Source organism: Peromyscus californicus, unplaced genomic scaffold (assembly GCF_007827085.1).
Source record: "Peromyscus californicus insignis strain IS unplaced genomic scaffold, ASM782708v3 Scaffold_14__1_contigs__length_90479793_seg_2, whole genome shotgun sequence".
NCBI classification, from domain to species: domain Eukaryota; kingdom Metazoa; phylum Chordata; class Mammalia; order Rodentia; family Cricetidae; genus Peromyscus; species Peromyscus californicus.
Genome location: NW_026294436.1, coordinates 12,937,320 through 12,963,030, shown reverse-complemented (window position 1 = coordinate 12,963,030; position 25,711 = coordinate 12,937,320). Strand labels below are relative to the sequence as shown.

General features: G+C 45.5%; 1 protein-coding gene across 8 annotated transcripts in view; it reads left to right on the top strand.

The window, feature by feature from the left end:
* The window catches only part of Nckap5 (NCK associated protein 5), a 926,583-nt gene that overhangs the window by 696,017 nt on the left and 204,855 nt on the right, over positions 1-25,711 (top strand). For all 8 annotated transcript variants that reach the window (XM_052736785.1, XM_052736787.1, XM_052736784.1 and 5 more), the window contains 2 exons: positions 8,178-8,246; positions 22,358-22,396. In XM_052736785.1, the coding sequence (XP_052592745.1) occupies positions 8,178-8,246; positions 22,358-22,396 (108 nt within the window). The remainder of the gene's footprint in view (positions 1-8,177; positions 8,247-22,357; positions 22,397-25,711) is intronic.

The window sequence follows — 25,711 nt, the reverse complement described above, 5'->3', positions numbered from 1 at the left end:
TGTCTGGTACTAGAGTAAATTACTACAGATGCTCACTTGATCATGTACCTGTGATAGCATCTGGCTTCATCCATCTTCATCTCTGACAGGATTGCATATACCCACTCTGTTATAGCGATACTGGTTTGTCCAAGTGCACCAAGACCCTTCCAGAACATTCCCTGGGCCCCTGTAGAGCTCTGTGAAATCTTTCTTTCTTTCTTTCTTTCTTTCTTTCTTTCTTTCTTTCTTTCTTTCTTTCTTTCTTTCTTTCTTTCTTTCCTTCCTTCCTTCCTTCCTTCCTTCCTTCCTTCCTTCCTTCTTTCTTTTTCCTTTAAAGAGAAAAGAAGCTAGCAACAAGTATTTATTCCTCTCTGCTTCTTAGATTTAAATTACATTTATTCATTTATATGTGTGTGTGTGTGTGTGTGTGTGTGTGTGTGTGTGTGTGTGTATGCACGTGCGCACACGAATGGTTAAGTGTGGGTGCAGACATGCCACATCATGCAGACATGTAGCAGTCAGAGGACAACTATTTAAGCTGTTTCTCTCCTTCTGTCATGTGGGTCCCAGGTTTCACGGGACCCTACTTCAAGTAGCAGTAACCAAGTGGTTCACAGACAAGCAGTGCTTTCCAACTTCTTTCAAGGACATTGCTAAACAGAGGACTGTCATGGGGAGTGCAATTTAGTTCAACAGGCTTGATAGCATGTGCCTTTGCCCACTGAGCCATTGTTCTAGTTTGCTTTCTGTTTTTCTGATAAACACCGTGACCAAAAGCAACTTGGTAGAGGAAAGGGTTTAGTTCAGCCTTTCAGGTAACCACCCATCATTGGAGGAGAGCAGGACAGTAACTCAAGATGGGAGCTTGAGGCAGTCACCAAGGAGAATGCTGCTCACTGGCTTGCTCCCTCTGGTTCTTGCTCAGCCAGCTTTCTTTCTTTCTTTTTTTTGGTTTTTCGAGACAGGGTTTCTCTGTGTAGCTTTGCACCTTTTCTGGAACTCACTCTGTAGACCAGGCTGGCCTCAAATGCACAGAGATCCACCTGCCTCTGCTTCCAGAGTGCTGGGATTAAAGGCGTGTGCCACCACTGCACGGCTCAGCCAGCTTTCTTATAGAGCTCTGGATCACCTGCCCAGGAGGTGGCACTGCCCACAATATGCTGAGCTCTCCATTCCTTAGCAGTCAAGAAATATGACCCCCCCCACACACACACACACACATGCCCTCAGGACAATTGCATCCAGAAAATTCTTCAGTTGAGACATCTTCCCAGGTGAGTCTAGTTAGTACTGAGCTGACAATAAAAACTAACCAATATAACCGTTTGCCAGCTCCATCCTGGGACTTCTTAGTGAGTGTGTGTACATATGAAATGTGCTTATAGAAGAGTACATAAAATGTCAATTTCCAGTCAAAATGACTGAGAAAAAAATGGATATGTGCCACTGGGTCAGCAAATGAAAGAGAATGGCCCAGAAATCTCCAGGGACACTTATCCCGGCTTCCTTTTGAGCCATTAGATATAATTATTAACATATCTGTGAGAACTCATCCAGGGACAGAATATACTCACAGCTTGTGTTATGCTGTATGTTTGTTTGTTTGTTTTCAAATAATTTTTAGCCCCTGAATTGTTGGCATCTAATTGAAAAGCAGAGCCTATACCTGGCTCAGGGACAGCACCTGCTGGAGAAGTGACTGTTGGACAGGTGACTGGACAGGTGACTGTTTGGAGAGGTGACTGGACAGGTGACTGACAGGTGACTGTCGGACAGGTGACTGTTTGAAGGGATGACTGTTTGGACAGGTGACTGTTTGGAGAGGTGAACGTTCGGACAGGTGAGTGTTTGATATCTACAGTTTGGGGAGAACTGTGAGTTACATAGCATCTTTTTTTCCACCTTATAAGATGTGGGAAGTGTGATCGCAAGTAAGTCCTAAGGCTTATAAGAAAGATGGATTGATGGGATTTGAAGGTAAAATGAAACACTTCCTCTGTCCCAGATGATCCCTTTAGCTTGGTAAAACTGCACAGTTGCTAGGATCTGAAATGCTGTGATGAAACACCGACTTCCTGCCTCTTCATATGCAAATCTGCTTAGGGCATCGTCCATTTGCATCTGAATATAAATGCAATAGGAGAACTTTGAAAGTCAGCACTGGGGTGTCCAACGTTTTGACATCTACAAGTTGGCATTGAAGAACTGAACTTCTAGTTAGAAAACAAAAAACAAACAAACAAAAATAACCAAAACGGCGCTGGAGAAATGTCTCAGTGGTTAAGAGCGCTTGCTGTCATTGCAGAGGACCTGAGTTTGATTTCAAGCACCCACGTCAGTTAACTCACAGCTTCCTGTAGCTCTAGATCCAGGGGATCTCCATGGGCCCTCTTCTGACCTCCACATGTACATGCATTTACATATAGACACACACACACATACACACAAAGATTAAAAAAAATAAACTTAAAAAACAGAATTTTTACAAATGAAACCTCAAACTTACAGAGATCAGTGTAATTTGGATCCATGGACACACTACCCTGAATTGGAAATCCCCTCAGTCAGGGGTGAAGTCTAGCAGAAGTTTTTGATCACTGTAAAAGAGAAAGCCGAACACAAAGATCCACCAGCAACATATGCTTGAAGGTTCTAATTGAGTCCTCTGGGTATCCTGACTTAATAGCATATTTAAAATGGAACATGATTTGTTCTAATTTCTATAATTCATAGTAATGATGCCTACATTTTCCCTTCTTTTCTCTTTATCCTTTCACAACTCTTCTATATAAATACCCACTGTTTCTTTAAATCACACTTAATTAGGAGAGTTTTCTGTTTCTTTACACGTTGTCTCCTGTTGGAAATGGGTTAATCCCGAATCTCTAATAAATATGAACGGACTAAAGAGAATCATGAGTTCAAGATCATTTTACCTTCCCAGGTATAATTGTTAAACATCTCTACTGTCTCCTGGGATGTGTGAGATTGCATCAATTAAATCATGTCTCTGTAACTGAGTACGGTGGTCGTAAATGTGGCTGTGTTCGCCAGGACCCTCTCTGTATTTAATTTGCTGGGCTGTAATTGTCAGAACAGTAAATGTGAGGCAGGTAATGTAAACTGTAATGATGGTAATTATCTGAATGGATCGATCATCGTGTTATCGCGACGTGATGTGGGTAGAGGAGAGTTGCAGACCTCCCATATAAATTCCCAGTTTCCATTTTACTTCCTTGCATGCTTTTCACCAAGACATCTAAAGTGAAAACAATGTAAACTCGTCCCCACTGCCGTCTCCATTCTCTTTTCCAGTCTCCTTAGTAATGTCAGCAGACCCCATCCCCAACAACCTTTCTCAAAGGAAAACAATCATCTTACAGAACTGGAATTCCAGGATTTGCCCTTGTAATCTTGATACCTCAAGCTCGAAGTGGAAGTTGTTTTAGTTGAATGATTTGTGTCCTTCAGTGTGTGTGTGCATGTGCGTGTGCATGTGTGTGTGTGCATATACATGTGCATAGTTGTATGAGTGTGCAAATGCCTAGGTATGTGTCAACCTCATGCAGTGTCCACCTTGGTTTTGCTCTGGGGTCTCTTACGGGCTGCAGCTGGCTGAGAAGGCTGGGCTGGCTGCCCAGCAGTCTCTAACCAAGGATTCACACTGTCTCTGCCGACCTAGTGCTGAGGGTGCAGATGCATGCCACCATGCTCAGCGCTCACACAGTAGTTTTCAGGATTGAACTCAGGTCCCGGTGCTGCCATAGCAAGCACTTCAGAGACCAAGTTCTCTCTCCCAGATCTGTTCATTAAAGAACCAGATTTGTTAACTAGAATAACCTGCTGAAGGCTGCAAATCCCAACACCGCCTATATACCTGTGACAGAACTGAACTGGAACCTAAAGTGCCCTCCTGCCCGGCCTGGGGAAAGAACTAAGTGTTGCCTCAGCTGTTCCTGAAGCAGGTTCAACAGAACAGAAGGGAGACAAGCCTAGAAGCATGGCAGTGGATGGCTGCTGGGAAAGGAAGAGTCACGTGTCTCTTGGGGGGTGGCTATTGGTGGGTTACCCAGGTCCAAGCAGATGAGCCCATACCCTGCACTGTGTGCAACACTAATTAGACACTTAGACATGGTGGATTATAATACTAAAAAAAAAAAAAGGACTTGAAGTTGAAAGGGAGTTATATTGGGGACAAGAGAACAGTTGGAGGGATAGAGTCAGGATAGATATAATCAAGACAGTGGCTGCTTAGCAAAGGTGGGACCCTGGGTTTAGTCCCAAAGGTGGGAAGGAGGAGGAAGAGAGAATTGAGTGTATAAAATTTTCAAGAACAAATTGATTGATAATAATAATAAAGAAAAATGAAGTCATAGGATGCCTGTGCCTTTCTCATTATCAAAATCAAAGCATTCAAGTGCAAGTTGCTATAAGTAGAAAATGACCTCTAGGATGCCACAGAAGTACTGCTGCAGCCTGTGGCTAAGGAGGGGGGGGCAGAGGAGAAAAGTCAACAGCCAGAAAGAGAAACCCCACTCCCCAGTCACATGGTCAGCATTGGGCACAGTGTGAACAGGGTTGCTACATTGGCTGAGAGGTAGAACGCAAAAGAGCTTATCCACGTGGCTGTCTCAGAAGGATGCTGTGTCCAGGGAGAAAGAGGCTAAGTGGGGGTGTGTGGCTTAGAGATGTTGTAAAGGGGAAAAAAGAAAGTGGGTATTTCACGATGCTCTGGAAATAATGGAAAATATAAGACTAACCCCCCATCAATCATTATCCACTAAAAGGGCCAAAACAAGGGTAGAGTGGACGTGCCAGAATCTTGGGAGGGTAGGGAGATGGCTCAGTCAGTAAGACACTGCGTATGTGCATCAGGGCCTGGTTCAGAGTCCAGCACCCACAGAAAATATTCTGACATGGCTGCGCATACCTGTAATCCAAGCACTGGGCAGGAGGAACAGAAGGCTGGATCCTGGGGCTCGCTAACAAGCCATCCTGAGTCAATTAGTGAGCTGCAGGTTTATTGAGAGACCCTGTCTCAAAACAAAGCGGAGAATGAGTGAGAAGACAGCCTGACGTCAGCCTCCAGCCTCCATAGGCGCAGGCGCATGTGTGAAGGTGGGCGGGCACGTGTGTGAAGGTGCGTGGGTACGCGTGTGAAGGTGCGCGGGCACATGGGCACGCGTGTGAAGGTGGGCGGGCACATGTGTGAAAGTGGGCGGGCACGTGTGTGAAGGTGGGCGGGCACACAGGCATGCGTGTGAAGGTGCGCGGGCACGCATGTGAAGGTGCGTGGGTACGCGTGTGAAGGTGCGTGGGTACGCGTGTGAAGGTGCGCGGGCACATGGGCACGCGTGTGAAGGTGGGCGGGCACATGTGTGAAAGTGGGCGGGCACGTGTGTGAAGGTGGGCGGGCACATGTGTGAAGGTGGGCGGGCACACAGGCATGCGTGTGAAGGTGCGCGGGCACGCGTGTGAAGGTGCATGGTACGCGTGTGAAGGTGCGTGGGTACGCGTGTGAAGGTGCGCGGGCACATGGGCACGCGTGTGAAGGTGGGCGGGCACATGTGTGAAAGTGGGCGGGCACGTGTGTGAAGGTGGGCGGGCACATGTGTGAAGGTGGGCGGGCACATGTGTGAAGGTGGGCGGGCACATGTGTGAAGTGGGCGGGCACGCGTGTGAAGGTGGGCGGGCATGTGTGTGAAGGTGGGCGGGCACGTGTGTGAAGGTGGGTGGGCACGCGTGTGAAGGTGCGCGGGCACGCGTGTGAAGGTGGGCGGGCACATGTGTGAAGGTGGGCGGGCACGCGTGTGAAGGTGGGCGGGCACATGTGTGAAGGTGGGCGGGCACATGTGTGAAGTGGGCGGGCACGCGTGTGAAGGTAGGCGGGCATGTGTGTGAAGGTGGGCGGGCGCGCGTGTGAAGGTGCGTGGGCGCGCGTGTGAAGGTGCGCGGCACACGGGCACGCGTGTGAAGGTGCGCGGGCACACGGGCACGCGTGTGAAGGTGCGCCGGCACACAGGCATGCATGTGAAGGTGCGCGGGCACGCATGTGAAGGTGCACGGGCACACGGGCACGTGCATGTGAAGGTGCACTTGCACTCAGTCGGGCAAGTCAATCCAGGGATCCTGTGGGAAGGTAAAGTAGAATGATTGCATCTGATATGCTGGTGTGAATAACAGGAGAAAGGGGAAAATCATGTCTAAATGTGTAATCGTGAGAGGGGGCAAAGGACACGGTTTCATGAAGCATTGAAAGGAAGTAATGGGAGAGAGCACACACTGCTAACAAGCCTACAAAAGAGGTGGACAGAAAGAGGGAAGGAGGGAGCTTCACTGAGCATTCGCCTCTCAGTATAGCCTTGACTTCTGGAATCATGCTAATATTTAACATATTCAGAAAAATAAAATGAAATCAGAAAGAGGGGGAAATTGAATTTAAGCCCTGTCAGAAACAAATGAATCGCATCATGGACACTGGATAGGAGGGCAGAGAACTGACCGGGTCACTTTTGAGCAGAGAATTTTCATTAATATCTTCACTCTAAAAAAAGAACATCTCCTCACCTCTCCTGAGCACGGATTTTCGTGGTGTAAGAGTCGTTCCTGCATTGCGGGTGTGGAACAGGGTAGTAAATACACTGCCTTTGGGAGCCCAGTTCTTACTGCAGAAAATGGGTCCTAGATATAGGAAATGAAGGTGGTGGGGAGGGAGGGAGGGAGGGAAGAGCTCAGGGGGTAGGGAGGGAGGGAGGGAAGAGCTCAGGGGGTAGGTGGGGAGGGACGGGAAAGAGAAGGAGAGGAAGTGGATAGAAGGGGAGGGAGTGGAAGGGAAGAGAAGGAGAGGAAAGAAAGGAAGGGGAGAGCAGGGCGGGAAAAATCAGGAGGTCACTGGATATCAAAGGTTACCGGGTATTAACAAAAATTGTGGACTAGAAAAACTCACTGTAAAGGGTATGGTCAGGTCAAGGCTGAAACTGCAGTAAGTGTGGACCTTATTACCATAGCGCACATTGTATTTCAGGAAATTGATAACCACCCTGTGGTTGTGCACAGGAGCATCTTAACGCACACACTAGGGATGATGGGGTCTTGTCTGACACCTGCCTTCATGATGCAGGAAAAAGGAGGGGAAAGAAAGAGAATGCTTGAGCAGATGTGGCCAAGTGTTGATTATCATGATATGAGGGAAGATGTGTGGGAAGTCTACATGGTTATTAAAAAGGGTGTGTGTGTGTGTGTGTGTGTGTGTGTGTGTGTGTGTGTGTGTGTGTATGTACCATACAAAAACTTCCTAAACCAGATGGGGAGAAGCTATAAAGGAAACATACTAACCTGTCTACCATCTTGAAGCCTACTGTACTCGGCAGACTGATTAAGAGTGCTCCTTCCTGGGCTGAGGAGATGGATCAGTCAGTAAAGTGGTTTCTGTGCAAAATAAGGACCTGAGTTCGATCACCGTAACCCACCCATGTAAAAAGCCTGGCATGGTGCTGCCTTGACATCCCTATCATAATGGACTTCACCTACACTATGAGCAATGAGAAACCTTTTCTCTCTGAAATTTGTCAGTTTGTTTTTTATCACAGCAACAGTAAAAGGAACTGAGAGCATGTTAACACCCCTCTGCCCACATGCTCTGAGGTGCATGAACACTCTAATTAGAGGAAACGGGGCAGACAGAGAGATCCGTAAGGATCATTCAAGGTGTGCCTTTCTCCTGGTCATCTTATGTTCCAAAGTCACTGGCTGGCACCAAGAGTAACACCTGGACTTTGTCTCTGAGTTAAAAGCTTTACCTGAAATTCCTTTTTGTGGCGTCAACAAGCATTAGACTGAGACCATGCCAGTTCCTAATGGAGTGGATTTAGGCATTTCTTACATTTTCTTAGCATAAGATAAATACTGGCATCTTTCTGTGGAACACTCCTGCACAGTCTTGATTTGATTTTCTACTTGCTCAGAATATCAAGTTCCGATTTCTTAGAATCTTAATGTATGCTCGTGAGCGAGCCTGTAAGACAGGAGTCACCCCTGCGATACTTATAATAGTACTTAGAGCAAACCTGTCATAGGGACTTCTAAGAGATTACCCGGGGTCCTGGGGAGGTATATTTAGCAACCATATTGAATGAGTTGTCACATAACACAACGTTTCATTGATTTATGGTTGTTATTTCTGTCTCTTACTGCAGGCGGAGAATTCGGCACTGGCGCTGGAAAATGAGAATCAAAGAGAACAGTATGAGAGATGTCTTGATGAGGTGAGGCTGGGGAAGAGGGCAGAGGAGAAGCTGGGCTTGTTAAGGATCTTCATCAGGGTAGAGGGCATGCGAGTCCATGCTACACAGAATTGTAATGTTTTCCCCCAAGAAGTTGTAAACAGATGTCCGCTGGTAAATATTGGTCTCTTAGCCTCTCCTCCCTCTGCCTCCCCTCTACATAGACGTGCCTTCTACATATCTCTTACCTAACTTCTCTTTCCCGCCTCCTATATCTCTTTCCTCTCTGCCCTCTCTTCTCTTTCTCCTTTCTCTCTCCTTCTCTCTCCCTTTCTCTCTCTCCTTCCTCCTCTTTTTCCTAACTCTGTGTCTCTTCCCCTTCCTTCCCTTCATCCCTCTCCCTCCGCCCCTTCCTTCTCTCTGCTGCCTCTCCTCTTTCCTTCCCTTTCCCTGTCTTTCTCTCCTCTCTCCTCTCTCCTCTCTCTCTCCACTCTGATCCTGTCTTCCTTCCCTCCCCTCCTCTGTAATGTTGCCAGGGTATCTGTGATTCCTTGAGATAATTGTCTACTGTCCTTGCACACACTTGGGGTGCGATTCACTGTTTGATCGACTCCTTCTGTCCAAGAAGTGCGATCCTGGACCCTGAATGAGGAAGAGCCACATGTGGGCACGCTGCGTGTACAATTGGATGCATTCTCTGAGAAGCGAATCGCTGATTGAGTGGGTGGGGACAGCGTTCACAGTTGGCAACCCGAGGGGGAAAATCAGCCGCTTGAGCACCAGCCAAAAAGAGAAAGGGAAGTCAGGAAGAAAATTTGAGGGCAATGGAAGAAGACGGAGTCCCACGCATGAGTAAACTCAATAAATATTATCTGATAATGATGGCAAGATGAACACAAAATGGTGGGTGTTGGAGAGTGTCTTGCCGGGGGGCGGGGATGGGTACTGAAGCCTGCTCAGAGCTCTCAAACTCCTCAGCACCGTCTCTCATTTCTGTTAGGAATAGGAGCCAGCCATACTGCTGCTTCTTGCCACAGTGGTCCACCGGCAATGTGGAAAAGTTCTCCTCAGGGACGCCACCATGATGGAAGCCATTATTTAAATGACATAACTTCTTTAGACATCTTCCCAGTGTGTTAACTCTCTCACACATTCTGTGAGAGTCTATTGGAGGATTGCTAGAGTGCAGTTGAACAGATTTTAGAAAAATGGCATGTTAATCGTGTCCCATTAGCTTACTCATGGGATAACCAATATCTTCAATTCTTTCTCCTTGCTAACAGCTAGATAAACGTTTTCCAGAGAACTCCTTCTGATGTTCCTACCCTCCCCATCCAGGATGTCCTCTCTCTCCTGTGACACTGTCCTAGAAGTTGATGGGTTGGACCATGAAGTGTCCAGGCCAGAATCCCAGCTATAACCCATTTTACCGCCACGTTCCTCTTCCTTCAGACTAGTGAAATCTTCACCTTCTGAGGATGAATGTTTTGGCTATTTAGTTTTCTCACAGCAGTGTCTCCCTGGGCTAGGAGAGTCCCTCACCAGTGTCTCCCTGGGCTAGGAGAGTCCCTCACCAGTGTCTCCCTGGGCTGGGAGAGTCCCTCACCAGTGTCTCCCTGGGCTAGGAGAGTCCCTCACCATGTCTCCCCTAGGCTGAAATAGTCCCACACCAGTGTCTCCCCTAGGCTGGGATAGTCCCACACCAGTGTCTCCCCTAGGCTGGGAGAGTCCCACATCAGCGTCTCCCCTGGGCTAGGAGAGTCTCACACGAATGCTTCTCCTAGGCTAAGGTTTTTCCACACCAGTGGTTTTCCACACTGTGGTGTAGAACTCACTTTGTAGCCAAGGATGACCTTGGACTCCTGATCTTCCATCTCCCAGGTGCTGGGATTACAGACATGTGCCATAACGTCTGGATTATGTGGGACTGGGGATGGAAGCAGTGCCAGCTGGGCCGTAGCCTCCATCCCACACCAGTGGTTGTTAAGGATGTGCTGTCTAGCCCCACAGCATGAGCCATGCCTGGGAGCTCGGGATGAATGCTGACTCTCAGGATTCACCCCCAACCCACAGAATCCTGGTGCCACTCAGGGTGAGTCCAGCATTTGCATTTACGTGTGAGCAGCCCTGCTTGCTGGTGTCTATACACACTGCTCCTGCAGTCTTGGGCTCACAATACTGACTACTCTGTCCTTGGCACTCAGTGAACACGTTGGAGAACTCTCCACATGTCCCTGAAAAATGACCTAATATTCAGTCTTTCCCTTGTTTAGTATTTCCAGTCATGCACGTTGCTTACTCAGGCAAATAGTGTCTGTAACCCGCTGCCCTGTCAGGATTCAAAAACTCCAGAATGGAGCTGGAAAGATTGCTCAGTGGATGAAGGATGCACAAGGACCTGGGTTTGACTCTTGGAGCCCATGTAATATGCCAAGTGTAGGGGCAGACCTGTAGTCTCAGCGTGCAGTAGGCAGAGACAGGCAGATCCCTGGGGTTCCCTGTCCAGGCAGCCTGGCCTACTTGGTGAATAGCAGATTAGTGAGAGACTGTGTATGTAAAAACAATAGAGATAGTACCTGAGGGGTGACACCTGAGGTTCACTTATGTATGGCCTCTACTCATACCCACAGACATGCACACACACACACACACACACACACACACACACACACAACAACAGTCATTCGGGAATCCAAAGTTAAAGCAGTCAGGAAAGTTGTTGACGTAAAAGCTGGCACACAGACTTGGGGTCTGGTGAGACCAGTCCAGCTTTCTTCAGCCCTGCTCCCCAGGCCCTTGGTCTAGTCAAAGTCTAGGGCAAGAAAGACCAAATAGATACAAGGCTGTTTAAAGGAGCCAATAATCCCCCTTGGTTAAAAGTATTGATGAGCCAAGTTGCACTTTCACCCCTTGCACAGAAATTTCCAGTGAGACATGACCTGTATTCAGAAGTCAAATCTATGGGCTCAAACCACAGAGCTGTGTACTTAGCACGCTTCTCCCTTGGGTCACTCCTTATCCAGCACAAAGCTCACAGCATTTCTCTGTAGAAACTGGAGTCTGGGCCATGGAGGTGGCTCAGCCTGGAAATCGCCATCATGAGGACCTAAGTTCAGATCCTCAGACCCTTTGTAAAAAGCTACATATAGTTGTACACAGCACTAATACCCGCGCTGTGGAGGCAGGGACTGGAGGCTCCCTGAGGCTCCCTGGCCAGCTGGGTCAGCTGAATCAATGAGCTCCAGGTTCAGTGAGAAACCCTGTCTCAACAAATTAAGTTGGAGAAGTAATTGAGGAGAGCACTTCATGTTTAAATCTGGCCTCAGCGTGCACAAAGGCATACAAGCACATACAGACACGAATGCCCACATACACACAAAAAGAACCGTCTGCTTCCCCTGTGTTTCCCACGCCTGTGCTGTGTGGGTTTCTCCAGAGTACCTCGGGCAAACCAAAATTTTCTCCTTCGAAATCATTTTCCGCTGTTCCACTGACACCAGGAGTTTTGAAGAGAGAGTCCCTCTGTTCCTAATTGCAGAAATTAACAGTTGCCAGCAAGGTGATTTACAACAAAGAGCTGCCTCCGAACAACACAAATGTTTTGTATTCATGAATACCGGCCTCTGATTACACATGCCTGTTGTTCTGGAACTAATTGCATGGGGTAGACTGTCTGTTTGCAGGCTTTGTAAGAGAATGCCCTCAGAGGGGCAGTTCCGTGTAGTAATAATGTGAAGTGGAAATTCTTTCCAAGGCTTTTTATACTAATTAGTCCGACTAACAAGGTAAGGCCTCATGTAAGTTATTTCCTTGCTACTAAGTTCCATAAAACATACGCTGATGGGTGAGGCATGACTTTAAAGCGACCTCAATCCTTTTTGCCCTGATGCTCGTTTTCTGGGAAATGGAAAGCTGGCTGATGATTTGAGAAAACACTAGAGAATGTAAAATTCTGTCTGTGCTTTTACTAAAAGAACGTTTTTACTAGAAATAGGTAGATACTGTACATAGATGGATGCACACACATATGCATAGAAAACACATACTCTCACATTCCCTGGCTTGAAAGGTGTGTGTGTCCCTCTCCCCTCCCCATACACACACACTCACACACAAGTGCATTACCTCCACACACATACATAGATGGATACATATACCACATACATATTTGCAGATGTACACACACCCTCTCACATATATAGATAAATATCTAGAGTCCCCCCACATACATAAACCACATACCATGGCTTGGTAGGTATACACATACACATGCACACTTAACTTTTCTTGCTTCTTGGCATTGGGGTAGAAAGACCACACCAAAGCTTACCCTCATTTCTTTATGGGAGTTTGGAAGTCTTCATGATTGAATCTGTATTTTCTTCATCTAAATATTTGATGGGCAGTCTACTACCAGGCAGTGAATTGCTATTTGTCCATAGTATTGCCTTAGCCACAGTTCCTTCCAGCCCAACTGTTCCACATACAAATGTACAATGTGTGTGTGAAATAAACATGATAGCATCCTTTGGACCACTGCATTGCCTTCGGATGGATTCAGTGGCATGTAACAAACCTGCATTAAGTGTCGCCTCATACAGGCTCTGGTATCCCGTGGAAACCTTAGACCAGAAGTGAGGAGGATAGAGGGCCGTGGGGTCCAGGTTAGAGAAGCTGCTGGGTGCAGTGGGGACTTGGGGAATGGACAGTAGTCAGCAGCGGGTAGGAGGAGTGAGGCAGAGCCACAGAAAAGGGACAGGATTGGAGAGGAGTACCACAGCGGGAGCCAGAGCCAGTCAGGGTGCAGGTCCAGAAGAGGAGGTGGTTCTCATGGTTATGTGCAGCTGCTGAATTTGCCTAGAGAAGTGTGTGTGTGTGTGTGTGTGTGTGTGTGTGTGTGTGTCTGTCTGTCTGTCTGTCTGTCTGTCTGTGTATGTGTGTGTGTGTGTCTATTTGTGTGTGTGTGTCTATCTGTGTATGTGTGTGTGTCTGTGGTGTGTGTGTCTGTGTGTCTGTGTGTGGTGTGCATGTTGTGTTGTGTGTGTCTGTTTGTGTGTGTATATGTCTGTGTGTGTGTGTGTGTGTGTGTGTGTGTGTGTACACATCATATGGAGGGCAGAGGTTAATGCTACTGTCTTCCTCAATCACCTTCCACCTTGTTCTTGTTGTTGTTGTTGTTGTTGTTGTCATTTTGAGGCAGAGTCTCTCTCACTGAATTTGGAGCTCACAGATTAAGCTATACTGACTGGTCAGCAGGCCCCAGGAATCCTATTGTGCTGCCTCCCCAGGACTGGGATTATAGACATATACTATCGTACTCTATTTCTTAGGTTGGTGCTGGGATTCAAACCCAGGTCTTCATACTTGTGTGGCAAGCACTTTACTGACTGAGCCATCTGTCCAGCCCCCTGCCTAGGGAATCTTTAAATATGCTACTAACTATATTATGTCCTATTCCGGAGCTGGTTGGACTCTGCTCTGGCATGGAGCCTGAGTACTCACATTTTTAAAGCCCTCTGGGGGTTTATTCAACCAAGGTTAAGAACTGCTGTAGGGAGGGCTTCTGAGTACTAGAGCCCAGTGGTACTTTCACAAAGTGAGTATAAGTAGATGACACACTGGAAACAAGCCTGGATACACTGAGAGGAAACCTTGGGCCACGTGGAAATTTGGGATTATTTCCCAGTGAATAAAAAGCTACAAACTGGGGATCATGGTGACCATACCTGTTATCCTAGTACTTGGGAGGTGGAATCAGGAGGATTAAGATTCCAAGATTATCCTTGGCTATATCCTGAGTTCCAGGCCAGCCTGGGCTATATGAGACACTGTTTTCTAAAGAGAAAAACTTTTTTTTTCTCTCTCTCTTTCTCTGACCTGGGTGCTGTGTGCCACGGTTGGACTCAGGAATCTTTATAGGGGCACTTTCAGGCACATCCCACATCGGAGTCTTACATTATCTTTAAAATCACCATCTCAGGAATGCAAGAACACAGCCTGCTCCTGGTTCTCACGGGTGCCCAATTGAGCCCATGCCTGACTCCTCTGGTCTGCCCCTTAGTGCCTCCAATCCCTTTGCCATTATTTCTCCAGGGCTCAGTATGACTCTCAGTCCCCATGAAGTGTTTAATGCATGTTTGTTAAATGACTAACTGAATGAATAGAGAGGAAACAGCAGGAAATTAATTTCCAACTTGTTTTCTTGCAATCCCACATACACAATTTAAACTAATGCCTTCCTTTATCTCCTCAGAAGTAAACAGGCATCTATTATGCACCAACCGTAAACACAATCCAAAGAATAAATAATGAGAAGGAAATAAGAGTACACACACACTTAAGACCAATTTGAATATGAAGAGACCATATGGACTCTGCCTGGGAAAGACTCAGGGTTCAAACACAGGCACAGCTGCCCTATCATGAAGGATAGGAAGTGTGGCGCACCCGCACCCTCGTTTTATCTGACAAGACTGTTGCACAAAAGAAATGAATGCTGGCTGAGGCTGTGGCTCAGTGGATAGAGTGCGTTGGCAGCATGCATAGTGCCTAGGGCTTGATCCCCAGCAGTGCAGAAGCTGGTTGTCTTGGTACATGTACCTGGAATCTATACTCTCAACACCCCAGGTTCAAGGTCATCTTGGACTACATAGTGTAGGAGGACTTTTCTTGGGGCCACCAGCTCACAAAAATACAACATGGACACTTGTTATTAATTATGAAAGCTTGGCCTTAGCTCAGACTTGTTTCTAACTAGCTCTTATAACTTAAATTAACCCATTTCTGTTCATCTACATGCTGCCATGAGACTCATGGCTTTTACCTCTCCTCCTGCATGTCTTGCTTCCTCTCTGTCTCCCCTCGTGTCTGTCCCATGCCTAGAGTCGTCTCTTCTTTTCCCTCTGCCCGGAAATCCCGCCTAACCTCTTCCTGCCTAGCTATTGGCCATTCAGCTCTTTATTAAACTTATCAGAAGGTGCTTTGGCAAAGACACATCTTCACAGTGTACAGAAAGATTATCCCACAACAACAACATAGAGAGTTTGAGGCCAGCTTGGGCTACATGAAACCCTGTCTCAAAATTCAACCCTCAAAAACAAAGAGAAGAATTCAACAAATGCTTAGTGATGTGTATTTATGTATTCATGTCATGGGCACATACACACACTTCATGCTTTTACAAATAGAATCTATTGTTCTTCAAGTCTGACATGACAAAATGGCCTGTCCTCTGTGGTTCCCGTCCTGGCTGCCATTTGCCACCTATGGAGCGACTACTCCGCATTTGGCCCTGCCTAGGTGGCTTCTCTGATTGTGTAGTCACCTCACTCTTTTCTCACAACCTCAGGTGGTTCCCACGTTTTATGAATGAAGAAAGTCAGATTACTCTCCATTCACCACACATCAGTATATGTCAACAACACAAGCTATCTGTGGACCTGTGTGTAGGTGTGTACATGTGTGGGAGTACATGCATGTGCACATGCATGTGGAGACCAACAGTCAACCTTAGGTGCCATTCCTCAGGTGTTGTCCACATTGTTTTTTGAGATAGGGTCTTTCTCTGCTTAGAACTCACCAGATAGCCCCAAGGGATGTCCCTGTCTCCACCACCTCCCCAGTGCTGAAATGACAAGTCTGTACCGCCACACTTGGATCCTTCTCTCCATTTTTAATGTGTCTCCATGTGTGATGTGTATATGTGTGGATTTTTCATGTGTGGGTATGAGCGCATGCATGAGCCAGAGGTTGATGTCAGAATCATCCTCGGTTGTTCTTATGCCTTATTCATTGGATCAGAGTCTCTCACCAACACGTCTAGTCTGTTTAGCCAGCTTGCTCTGGGGATCCCTTCTCTCCAACTTCTAAGGCTGGAATTACTGAAGAGCCCCCACGCCCACTTGTCATTTACATGGTTTGCTGGCTTTCCACACTTGGTCCTCACGCTCGCACAGTAGGTGCTTTACTTTAACCTCTGTACCTTCACTCCCTAGCCCCATGCCTGGCTTTTTTAAAGTGGGATCTGAGGGTGGAACTCAGGTCCTCGTCCTAACAAGGCAAGCACTTTAGCGATGGAGCCCTCTCATCTCCACAGCCCCGGATCCACATCTTCCTAGTGACCATATCCTAATATTCTCCTTCTTGTCACGAAGTCCCAGAGGATGGGAAGGCCCTCCAAAGAGCAGTTTTAAACATGCACATGTTTTCAACTAGATTGTGGCTACTTTGCCGATATCAGAGTTGCTTTGTAGCATGAAGTTCCCCAACAGAGCAGGGGAGGCTGGCAGAAGGGGAGGGCTGTCTAGCATGGTGACTTTTCAACCCCCTCTAAGGACCAGTCTGCTGCTTCCAACCTCCACCCCAGGGGAGCTCTGGGACCTTGTCAACCAGGTCAGAACTGACTAAACCCCCAGTGTGGTCTTTCATACAGCCCAGGGGAGGACTCTTTTGGAGTCCAATAACAGAAAAATCAACAATCTCACCTTCCTGTCTCTGGAAGGCAAGTACCTAGAGGAAAAGGGAACAATAGCGTAAAAACAAACTAAAAAAGCCAGGCATGATAGTGAGCTTTTACAGTCCCCATGCTGGGGAGGTGGAGACAGGAGGATGCCTGGAGTTCACTTGGTGCTTAGTGGGAGGGAGCACTAAGGCATTGTATGGGTGGGAATGTCAGTTTTCTGACAGAATTCCCACTGAGGAAGAAAGGAGCAGATCTGCATTGTTGGCCTGGAGCTGGGTGGTCTCCGCAGAAAACCTGGATAAGTTTGTCCCCCAACCCAGAGGCAGAAGGGCTGTCAGCTCTGCTCTGTGAGCCTCAGGTCCCTCTGGCCCAAGCCAGCTGCTCTTCTGCCTTTCTTCTGAGAGGGAGCTGCCAGGTATCCCTGGAAGTTATTTGTTCTCATTAACTGGGCCTGGCAGGATGTGATTAGCTGCAACCCAAGGGCTGTGGGCAGATTGCTGGAGCCTTATGAGTAGGGGCATATCCTGGGCAGCATCATGTGAGCCTCTCAGAGATGGAAGGTACCAGCTCTGTGAGACACCTGGGAGGGGTCACTGTTAACACAGCAAGAGGCCTAAGAAGCCATCTTCACTGACAGTAAAGAGAGAAGCATTCATACCTTCCTTCCACAGATTACCCGTCAGTCCATCTGGTTATTCCACCTCCATGTCAGCAGCTACAAAAATATTGTTCAATTTTCAGGTAGGGCAAACAATTGTCCAAAGAACATGCCAGAGGGAACCTTGTCCAATACAGAGTCAGTAAGCCCAGTGGGCAAGGAGCTGGATTGCAGAGATACAGTTTTTCCTCCCGTGGGCTGTTACGGTTAGGATATTACTCTTTGTCCCCCATTAAATCATAGATACAGCCACTTTATGTGACCACTGTTAACACAGAATGGCTTAAGAGAGCAACCAGTTTGGAGGAAGAAAAGAAAATATTGATATTCGGCAGTTTTATGAGCATGTAAATCAAATCCAAGTCTGAGGGTTTTTTTTAAGTAAATTATTTATGGTCTGAATTAACTTCTGTATATTGTTCTCCAATTCTGCCTGCATAGACAGCTCAAGCTTTCCCTCATGTGCCAACAGTAAAAGAGGTGATGTATTGTTTAACTTTAAACTCCCAGCTACTTATACATTGGAACGAATGTTTAGAAACTCCCAAGATTTGGAGGCTGGGAGAGGTCTCAGTCTGAAAAGTGTTTTGGTACAGAAGCCTAACTAAGTTCGATTCCCCAGAGCCGGCATAAACCAGCAGGTACATTTCTGTGTGTTTTAACTGCAGTGCTAGGGATGGGTACAGGCAGGCCCCTGGCCAGAATGACTATCACAAATCAGTGAGCTTTGGCTTTTGTGAGAGACCCTGACTCGAAAACTAAGAGGGAGAGTGTTTGAGCAAAACACTGCTGTCAATCTCTGGCCAACAAGTGCCTGGTGCATGCACACCCACCCAACCACACCCAACCACACCCAACCACACCCAGCCACACCCAACCACGCCCAACCATGTGATGTCAATCTCTGGCCTCCATGTGCCTGGTGCATGCATATCCACCCAACCACATACATGTAAATGTATGCAAAGTTCTGAGAGATACTTTTTTCTCCAAAAAACTTCATTTTTATTTAATGTCAACAAGGTAAATTTGGAAAGGTTTTACTTGGCAAAATACCCTTTATGCATATGCTTTAACTAATAAATATGGAAAGTCTTGATTCTAACTATTTACTTCTCATGGAGTAAATGCCTCCTGCCCAAAACTCAGTGCTAGCTTATGTTTTAATTTTCTCTGAGATTTGCTGGTAGCCAACTGTCATGAAGGATGTGTTATTTTGTCAATATTGAGTCAAGAAACAATTAAGCCCTATAAAAACATTCACACTCCAAAGTGTTCCATGATTAGAGTCAGGCACACAGAGCTGAGCATCCCCAAAATAAATGTGGTACCCAGTGCAAAAGTAGATGAAAGCGTGCCTACAATCTCTGGCTCAATCTGAGAATCACAGTAGTGATAACACATGCACACTGTGTGACATGTTGAATAGTGTGATTGTAACCACCAGCCTGCTCTATCCTTGCTATAGGTGGCCACATGCCCATTGTCTGGCTTCACAGGTGGGTGTTTAGAAACTGTGTATTGAATGACTGAAGGAAGAAATGAATGCAAACAAATGTACTTTATAATCTATAATCTCTAAGTATTTACTTGTTTTCCCGTATTCATTTATTTGTGTGTGTGTTTCTGTGTGAGTGTATGTATGCATGTTTGGGGGTGCCTGCCCCATGTATGCACAAAGAGACCAGAAGAGGGTGTCAAATGTCATATCATCTCTGTCATGTTTTACCTACTCCTTTCAGGCAGGGTCTCTCCCTGAAGCTGGAACTTACTTTTTCTTGGCTTGGCTGGAAGCCAGCAAGCACCATCAGTCTTCCTGTCTCCACTCACCTTAGAGCTGGGGTTACAGGTTTTTGCACAGATGCCCTGCTTCTTATGTGGGTGTTGGGAATCTCAACTTCAGTACACATGACTAAAACATCTCTCTAGGCCAGTGGTTCTTAACCTTCCTAATGCTGAGACCCTTTAATACAGTTCCTCATGTTGTGGTGACCCCCAGCCATAAAATTAATTCTCATTGCTACTTCATAACTGTAATTTTGCTACTGTTATGAATCTTAATGTAAATTGCTGGACCCCAAAGTCTAGGGTCTCAAGTGGGCACCCCAAGAAGCCAGACTCCAGTCCAGTTGATGCAACAGCACGAAGATTTATTAAGCTTCTATATAGAAGGGCTCCTCTGCTCCCAAGAGCAAGAGTCGCATCTTACTGCAGCCCCATGAGGGCTTTTAAAGGAAAAACCCACAAAACCCACAAGATTACAATTCCCATACAATGTCATTTCAATTGATTTATGTCTAGAAGCTAATTTCATAAAATCATTGTCTGGTTACAGAGTGATCACAGAGGGGGATACAGTTATGTCAGTGTGCACATTTTTCTTGAAACCTCAAGGTGGGATATCAGGGTGGGAGTGGAGTTTACATACAGGTCACGGTGGTCCTCCGTGGAACATTTGCAATTATCCCAGGCACAGTTGAGCACATCTCTTAACAGAAATCTTTTTACATTGTTATATTGTTACAGGGGTGATTGAGTAGTGGCTGAGATAGGTGGCCCTTGGAACTAGATTTTTAGTTTCTCATTTCCTGGTGCTTGAAGTTTCTCTTTTCCTGAGGCTTGGGGGGTGTAAGCCTGAATGGCTAGGGTCTTTCATAAATATCTATGTTTTCTGATTGTCTTAGGTGACCCCTGTAAAAGGGTCATTTGACCTCCAAAGGGATCAAGACCCACAGGTTGAGAACTGCTACCCTAGACCCTTAACTTTGTTCTTAATGCTTATCAGATTCAAGCAAAGTCTTGTAATATGTAGTTTGCATATTATATATAATTTTTATATTATACAAGTTATATTGTATATACAGCATATATTAAGAATATTGCCAGTTAGCCTATTAAGTTCTATATCTTAATATTGATTTTGTACAATGAAGTCTCCCTATGTAGCCCAAGTTGGTCTAGAACTTGAGGTCTTGCCTCAGCCACCTCAGTGCTAGCTCTATGGGCATGCACCACTATACCCTGCCTACCTACTTTAATTAGTCATAATTAATTTTATCAGCAGTAGCTATATGGTGTATAACTTCAAGTGACACTGAAGATTAGCAATGGACAACCTTATTGTGTTTTTAAATCTGCAATGAAAACATGATCTTAACATACATATTGAAAAACACTGGGAAACTATGCGGAGGGCTTGTTGGGTCTTTGGAAACTCAGAAACATACTGTTAGGTTTACACATGGTTTTTAGTTTGACTAACATTAGATGCCTTTCCCTCTAGTAGACACTGAAAGGGACTAGAATGTCAAAGTTAGCTTAGTTTACTTATAATTTGTGTCTTTGTCTGTAGAGGAATCCAGCTTCCCCTGGGATCTGAAGTTGCTTGAAGAAAACTGAAATTCTGTTAAGAGATTTGTGATTACTCAGGCTAGGGCTCCATTGATATAGTACTTGCCTAGCATTCACAAAGCCCTGGGTTCCACCCCAGCATGACATAAACCAGGTGTGATGGTGCATGCCTGTAATCTCAGCACTTGGGAGGTGGAGGCAGAAAGGTCAGAATTTCAAGGTCATTCTTGGCTACATAGGGAATTCAAGATCAGGCACCTTGCCTCAAATAATAATAATAAAATACTGAGGCTTATGCTTGAGGTATGTTGCAGGAAACTCAAAATACTAGTGATGTGAGTTCCTGTTCAATTTAGCAGACTATAGAACCCATGAGAAGATTGGCCCATTTTTTTTCTATTTCTCTGCCTAAATATAATTAATATGTGGTGCTTGTTGTTAAGATAGCTATGACATTCTAGAAGTCACTTTTTAAATTAGGACATATGACTAATACAAAGTGGTAGGTTTTGTTAGGACATTTTCATCCATGAACAGGACACATTTTGACCATGCTCATCTCCCTCTTCCCCTGTCTTGTCCCCCTTCCTCCATCCTGTTGGTCCTCTTTCTCTTCCCAAATAGCTCTCCATCCAGTTTCCTGTCTTTCTTAAAAATAGAGATTTCACACGTGAGAGAAAACATGTCATATTTATTTTTTCTGAGTTTGAATTATTTTATTTACCATGATGATTCCAGCTCTATCTATTTTTTACTACCAATAAGATTTCATTCTTTATGGCTAAATAATATTCCATTGTGTAGATGTTCTACATTTTCTTTATTGTTTGATGGATACCAAGACTGATTCCATAATCTTATCATAACATATGTGCAGGTGAGTTAATTGTTTGGTCCTTTGAAGATATCCCCATGAGCTATATAGCTAAGTTCTATTAGTCATTACTTTCAGGGCCCACACAGAAGAAAGGAATGGTGATCTATGCTCCCTTCTTCTTAGAGACTCTACTACACACAAGAAAAATAGTCTCCTTATATATTGTTGGTCAGAACTTTGTCCTATGGGAATAAAAGAGAGCTGGGGTGTAACCAGGCCCCAGAGTCAAAGCTGGGGTTCTTCTACTGTGCAATAAGTTAACAACTGCCAGATTCTGTTACAAGAGGCAAGCACAAGAGGAGGATGTAGGGGACAGAGGAGGGACATGGCCACACAGGAAATGGACTACCCATTCTCACCTGTCCTGTGCTGTCAGTGATTTTAGACAGAGGAGCAGTAAGACAGGAAAGGAATGGAAGGAGTCAACGAAGATGGTAAACCAGTGAGACAGGGAGCCTGTGTACAGATCGTTAGGATGGCATCTCTCATTGCTTTGTCTTTCAGCTTTCATGGAGTACTTTACATATGAAAGAGCTTAATTCCCCGAATATGGAAATGTGAAAGTCGAGGTGTGAATTACCTTCCCAGCTGAACCATCTTAATTAGCCACAAGGTCACCTTTGGATATAGCAAAGTATTACCCAGAAGGACATGCTTGTTATGAAAAGAGAGATCTTTCACAGGTAGAGAGAAGAGGGATATGAGGGACTCATTACAGGCTGGGAGCTCTGGGAAATTTGTTGGTAAATGAGCACGCATTCATAGAAAGTCTGTTATAACCAACAACTTTCTTCCCTTTTTTGTAGGTAGCCAACCAAGTCGTTCGGGCTCTACTCACTCAAAAGGTAAGCCGCCTTCTGCTTTTTACCTTGAAATGCTTCTGTGCATGGGGTGCTCCTTATACTGTCAAGATGTAGTAAAACTTTGCTATTTATTTACTTAGGTTGGAGCTGTAAAGTGTGTGTGTGTGTGTGTGTGTGTGTGTGTGTGTGTGTGTGTGTGTGTATGTGTGTGTGTGTGTTGCATAAGAAGTAATATCAATGAATAGCTAATTTACTCTTGCAATTTAAATTATTGGGAAAATAGAAGGAAGCTGCCCTAGTTTCCCTTCTGTTGCTGTGACATACATACAGTCTGAGAAAAATCAAAGAAGTCAAGGCAGAAACTGACACATTATACCCACAGTCAAGAGCAGAGGGAATAAAAGCATGGCCCCTTGCTCCCTTGCTCTCAGCTAGCTTCATCTTTTCTTATACTTCTGGATCCCTGTCTAGTAAATGGTGCTACCCAAAGTAGGTGGGAACTTCCTCTATCACTTAGAAGTCAAGGAAGCACCCCATAGATGTGCTCACAGACCACCCCAATCTAAATTATTCATCATTAAAACTCTCTTCCCAGGTGACTCTAGGTTGGGTCAAGTTGACAGTTAAACTGAGCAGCACAGAAGCCTTTTAAAAATGAAAGATTGCTAGGCCCTAAAAGGAGTAACAGACTCTTGGCTTTATGTTTTGAAACAAACTAAAGAAGTTGGTGGGTCATTCCAGTTCCTCGGACCTGAAGGTCCTCTTGGGGACAGCATTGACAGGGGCCTGTCTTAGTTAGGGTCTCTATTGCTATGAAGAGACACCATGACCGTGGCATCTCTTATAAAGGAAAACATTTAATTGTGGTGACTTGCTCACAATTTAGAGGTTTAGTCTACTATCACCATGGCAGGAAGCAAGGCAGCATGCGGGCAGACATGGTACTAGAGCAGGAACCGAGAGTTCTTACATCTTGACTCACAGGCAACAGGAAGTGGTCTGTCTCACTGGGCATGGCTTGAGTATATATGAGACCTCAAAGCCTGCCTCCACAGTGGCACACTTCTCCCAATAATGCCACACCCACTCCAACAAAGTCACACCTCCTAATAATGCCACTCCCTTTGGGGGCCATTTTCCTTCAATCTACCACAGGGCCTAAGACTTAAAAAAAGGTCTTTGAAATTAGAAAAGTGTTTTAATTCCCTCAAGCCTTGACTCTTTTTCTGTGTAGTGGACATGTAGATAACACCCTTTTACCTAAAGATCATGGAAGGGATCTGAGATAGCAGAGTGTGGAGTAGCTCCACGGGAGTCATTTGCGGATGAGTAAAAATAAACATAAAAACTTTGATCATCTCTCTGCCTGGCTGTGCCTTGACCTCAGGACAGTGTATTAGTTACATTTCTCGTTATGACAGAATATCTGGCCAGTGAAACTCGAGGAAAGAATGGTTTGTTTTGGCTTCCAGTTTAAGTAGTCAGTCCATCATGGTGCAGAAATCATAGCAGCAGAAGTCTGAGGCGGCTGGTCTCATGGCATCCACAGTCAGGAAACAGAGAGAGATGAATGCTGGTGTTCAGCTCACTTTCACCTTTATACCTCAGCCCAGGGAATGCACCCCTCCCCAATTTCAGGAGAGTCTTCCCACATCAATATACCAAGTCAAGAAACCCTCTCACAGATATGCTCAGAGGCTTGTCTTGTAGATGATTCGAGAGCCTGTCAAGTGGGCAGTCAATATTAACCATCACAGCCAGTGAGTAAATAAACAGTTGCCTAAATTCGACAGATTTGGTACATTTATCCAGCAATTCCCATTTTAACCGTCTCTCACTGACTTTAAACTCTACTTCCCTCAGATTTTGTTTAGTCTAACAATTTCTGCAAAATATAAACTTTCCTAAAAGAATTGTCAGCTTCCACAGCGTGTCCTGGAGATATGACTAGGAAAAACAAAGTAATTTGTGCCACCTTGTCTTTAATAGAAAAGAAATTTATCAGATGTCTACCCCTTCTCACAGATATTCTTAAATATTATTTAAATTTATACTGCACACAAACTGTGATAGTATTTTTGCTAGACATCTGTTACTTTTCCTTTAGCAAGTCATTTTTAAGTCATTCACATTTGATATCAGCATCATGTAAATAAAGACATCCAAGTACATTACTTGGAGTTGGGTTCTGTTGTAAGGAACAGATTTGTAAAAATAGTGATGACTTATGTAAACTAAAAGGCTGCTTCTTTCTCATAAATAAGTTGCTAGGTAGTCAATGCCAGGCTGATATTGTAGCTCTGAGTCCGAAAGGTTTCTGACTTCCCTCATTTTCCTGTGAGATGATGTCCCACTTCCCAGGTGTGATTAATGGTCCAAAATAGCTGCTCTAGCTCCAGTCATTGTCACCACATTCCAGTTATCAGAAGAAAAGAAGTGAATAGTTTGTAGAGGGTAAAGAGTGCATTACCAGCTGTTGAAAACCAAGAAGGCAACCTTTATGTGTGTTATTTACTTGTTGTCTGTCTACATGTGTGGGTGTGTGCATACTACAGTGTGAGTATGCAAGTCAGAGGGTCTCTCCTTCCACCATGTGGGTACTAGCTGGACATTTACCCACTGGCCGTCTTATTGGTCCCCAGCTGTCTTGTAAGATGACATCTAGAAGCTTCCATAGGTCATAACTCCTATCTCCTTGAAAGGACTTTAATCATAGGGCCAAACCTAGGAAAGCTAGTAAAAAGGTCTTTGCCGTAGGTAGATGTCCACAGGACGACTGGTTGTCCTTTTATTGTGGAAGAAGGTGAGAATCAGATATTGGTGAATAACCCCAAATTTCTACCACAGTGTGCTTAGATACCTTTCTCTTTCAAAACCTTTGATTCCTCAGCTGTTTCCTACTCACTGAAAACTCTATGCTCACTTTATTCCACAGCAAAGGGAGGACAGGAGAGCCTTTGCAGCCCTGTGCACAGCCCTTGAAACTCTTCTTCTTGTCTCTTTAATGGTGCCTCAGGGGCCTGGTACAGTACAGAGGAAGGCAGGGTCCTTAGGTCAGCCACCAAAAAATCGCTGCATAAATCCAAGTCATAGGTGGTAAACACATCCATCCACCGCAGTGCGGGTGGATTGCCAGGCACCCAGAGACGAGCTACCACTGGACAGTATGCGCCAGGGCCATCATCACCAAGCAGGAAGCCATGCTGGGCTTCCGGGAAAGTCCACAGGGTCACATTCTGCCAAACATGTACCTCCTGGTTCTTGTGGGACTCTAAAATTGCTTCAAAAAGACCAAGATTTCCCTTCACTTATGACTATAACATGGATATAGCCTAGTGGGTAGAGTGCTAAGCTGGT